Source organism: Monopterus albus, unplaced genomic scaffold (genome assembly GCF_001952655.1).
Source record: "Monopterus albus unplaced genomic scaffold, M_albus_1.0 scaffold223.1, whole genome shotgun sequence".
NCBI lineage: Eukaryota > Metazoa > Chordata > Actinopteri > Synbranchiformes > Synbranchidae > Monopterus > Monopterus albus.
The window spans coordinates 1,093,883-1,097,559 of NW_018128103.1; the positions used below are offsets into that span (position 1 = coordinate 1,093,883).

General features: G+C 37.5%; 1 protein-coding gene across 1 annotated transcript in view; it reads left to right on the top strand.

Moving 5' to 3' along the window:
- Positions 1-2,544, top strand: part of LOC109971392 (tissue factor-like) — a 41,227-nt gene extending 38,683 nt beyond the window's left edge. The window contains exon 7 of the mRNA XM_020619618.1: positions 2,155-2,544. Coding sequence (XP_020475274.1) covers positions 2,155-2,300 — 146 coding nt within the window. The 3' untranslated portion in view covers positions 2,301-2,544. The remainder of the gene's footprint in view (positions 1-2,154) is intronic.
- Positions 2,545-3,677: the final 1,133 nt, after the last annotated feature.

The following is a 3,677-nucleotide window of genomic DNA, read 5'->3' on the forward strand; positions in this document are numbered from 1 at the left end:
ATCACCGTGATGTCATCTGCAAACTTGATGATGGTGTTGGAGCCATGCATAGGCCTGCAGTCATGGGTGAAAAGGGAGTAAAGGAATGGGCTCAGCACACAGCCCTGTGGTACACCAGTGTTATGGTGGAGCAGGTGTTGTCTGACCTAACATGCTGAGGCCTGTTGGTCAGAAAGTCGAGAATCCAGTTGCAGAGGTAGGTGCTGATGCCCTGGTTGCCAAGTTTGGTGCTTAACTTGGAGGGGATGACCACGTTAAATGCTGAGCTGAAGTCCATGAACAGCATTCTGGCATAAGTGTTGTTGTTGAGTACACAGTGCAGTGCTATGGAGACTGCATCCTCTGTGCTCCTATTCCTTTGGTAGGCAAATTGGTGGGGGTCCAGTGTGGGTGGGAGACAATTAAGGATAAGGATAATCACCTTTATTGACCAAGTATGCTACACACAAGGAATTTGTTTCCGGTGCAAAACCAAGGCAGACATCTACGGCACCAACTCAATCAGCAGCAACTTGGGGGTGGGATCAGTGTCTTGCTTAAGGACACTTTGACATATGGGCTGTAGACACCAAGATTCAAACCTCCAACCTTCTGGTTGGGAGACAACTGCTTTACCTACTGCACCACTGTCACCTCCCTATTATTTGGGAGACAATCAATTAGTTCTGTTTTATTCCTAACATCCATCAATCTTTAGAGTGTTACATGTATCAAGGCTCTTAATGGTTTGGCTCCATCCTACCTCACTGAATTAGTGTATTGGCACAAACCTACAAGATCCCTCAGATCTTCAAGCCAGTTTCTTTTAGAGGTTCCTAGGGCCAGCTAAACGCTGGGGTGAGCGTGCTTTTACTGTTGCAGCCTCTAAATTGTGGAATAGTCTACCTTTTAATGTTAGATCGGCTGCCGACCTGACTACTTTTAAATCATTGCTTAAAACATATTTATTTGCCTTGGCTTTTAATGCACAGTAGGGGCTGATGCATTCCTTTTAATTTATTGAATGTATGTCATCTGTGTGTCTGTGTTATTGTGCTGTTTAATTTTTGGACTGATCCTATTTATTTTATTTATTTATTGTGATTTTATTCTGCCTATGTAAAGTACTTTGGCCAACTGGGTGTTGTTTTTAAAGTGTTGTATAAATACATTTGATTTAATTTGATCAAAAACTGCTTGTTAATGCTTGTTGAAAGTAACCTATGCTGGGGGAGAAACAAGAGCTTCTCCTAAGTAAAAATTATTCTGTATATCTATCTAAATTATCTGGTTTAAACACCTTTACAAATAAAGCCTGCAAATTAACATGAGAGAAAAACATTAATCCTTGATTATATTAGCCTTACTGGTCAGACCTGATAAAACCCATTTGAGGTGTGAAGCCATTTCTGTAATGGTGATCAGCCATGTTGCTAAGGGAAGCCTAATATAATCCTTTGATGTTAATTTAAAAATTATGGCTAACTTGTTTCCACATGAAACCCCATGGTGTTGTTGCTAGCTGTGATTTTATGACTTGCAGGTGTATATCGTAAAACAGTATTTTCCAAAAAAAAAAAAACAGCCTGGATCACTTGGATGTGGGCAAGGCTTAGACTTAGAAGCATGACGTAACCCACATCATAAATTAGCGGGACTTCACATCTTGAGTGACAGAAGCCAGCCTCTATAGCTCTCTGCCATTTTGTTTGTGTGGGGGATGATTGACAGGTATCTTTTAGCACCATTTTTCTAAGTGAATGTGTGTGTGTGGGTGATAAATAACAGGTGGTTAAAAGGTATTGCTGCCTCCAGATTGGACAAGTGACATCACATAATTTTGGGCAGGTTTATGGACTTAAAAATACCCCTTTGCTTCGTTTGTCTGTGCTGTGATTTGATTTTATTATAGAATGGAAACTTTTATGCCACAATGAAAACCAGTTAGTTCAGTTATTAAACGAAAACAAAGTTATTGTCCTTAAAATGTTTTAATGTGTAATTGCATACATAAAAGCAAATATATATATATAGAACTGTGTGTATTATATTTTACTTAATTTCTTTGTTTAATTAGTTTTTATTTATATATTCTTAATCTGCCATACTGGAAAAGCAGAACCTTGCACATCAAAGTATTGCTGTTTGTAACTGTGACTCTCATTGTCAATCCAGAGTTGAGTCTTGGAGCATGGGTTGGTGTAGTCTTCATCCTGCTCACAGTCCTCATCATTATTGTTACGGTGATGGTCCTCTGCTGCAGATGCTGCCGACAAAGAAACAAAATCCCTAATACATCTCAGTCATCAGTGCCTGTTTAGTATGTGTGTATACAGTGCATGCCTTTCCAACATAGGGAGCTGATCTCACCTCAGCTTTTTATCTCTGCTTTGTTTCTAGGAATTCATTCTTTCACACTATGTTCTTTTTTTTTGCTTACATTGTATTGTAGATATGAATTTTCTATTACATGTTTAAAATTTATATTCAAGGTGAATTGTCCTATATATTTGAATGGCCATTTGAACTTGTGCACATCAGTACATTAAAAATCTGTACAGCTTTATTTTATGGTTCTTAACAGAACACAAGGGTTAAAAGATGAAAATAGCCCTTTCTGATGTAGGAGTGCTGACTAAATCTATGACATTTCCTCATAACTCTATCCTTACATTTTACCTTACTCTCTTGTTTTGACTTAGTAGGCCAGTTAACCTCATTTTCTCTGAGCACATTTTCCTAATGTATCATTCTGTTAACCTGTAATGTTTTTTTGAACTTTGTTCAGTAAAGCTATAATATATATGCACTCTGATGTTGTTTTGGTTTATTGTAGATGAAAATAGCCCTTTCTGACACATTTACATTATTTGATGTCAATGAATGTGTGTTGTGCCATGATAAACAGATGAAATGAAATTTTCTCTTAAAGTTTTGTCAGGCCTATTACAAAAAAACACAAGTACAGTATGTGAAGCTCTTTAGTGGCATCTAGTGCTTTATAAAACTAGTTACATCAGTAAATTAATCTCCTTATTTAACATTACTTTTATATCCTAATTTGGTAAAACTCAACCTAATTCAGGGATTTGTATTTTTTTTATGTCACCAGATTAACTTTAGTTCATCAAAAGGGTGGAAAAACATTGTCATTAAAAATAAAAAGGTTCTAAATTTGCTATTTCTTTAATTCACACTCACATTCCAATAGTCTCATCACTTTCAGCGACAATATAATTCATAACAGTTTCAGCAAATATGACAAAAAGTGATTTTTTATAAAAGTTACAGACCTCAGCTCTAAGTTTCTTCCACTGACATTTTTACCCAGAATGTTTTATTGCACATACAATAACAAGCATAGGCATTGTAAACTTCAGCCATAAGTTTCACTTTCACTTCTCCTGGGCTCACTGTCTCCACTGCTGTGACACCAGTTGTCTCTGTGCGTGTAGGAGCTGACCACCATATTTGCTAATCATTAATCTCACTCAGTGGTCCTTGATAAAGTGCTCCTGTAGAGTGCTACACCATTAGCACCAGTTCTCCTATTTGATCATGAGTTACTACCTTACTACCCCTACTACAGCCTATAGTTTGCTAGCTAGCTACGTAGCTATGCCTTCGCCCCAGAAATGCATCTTTCCAACATGTTCTCCCTTAAGACATCCATGATGAGAACAAATGGCACATTTCCA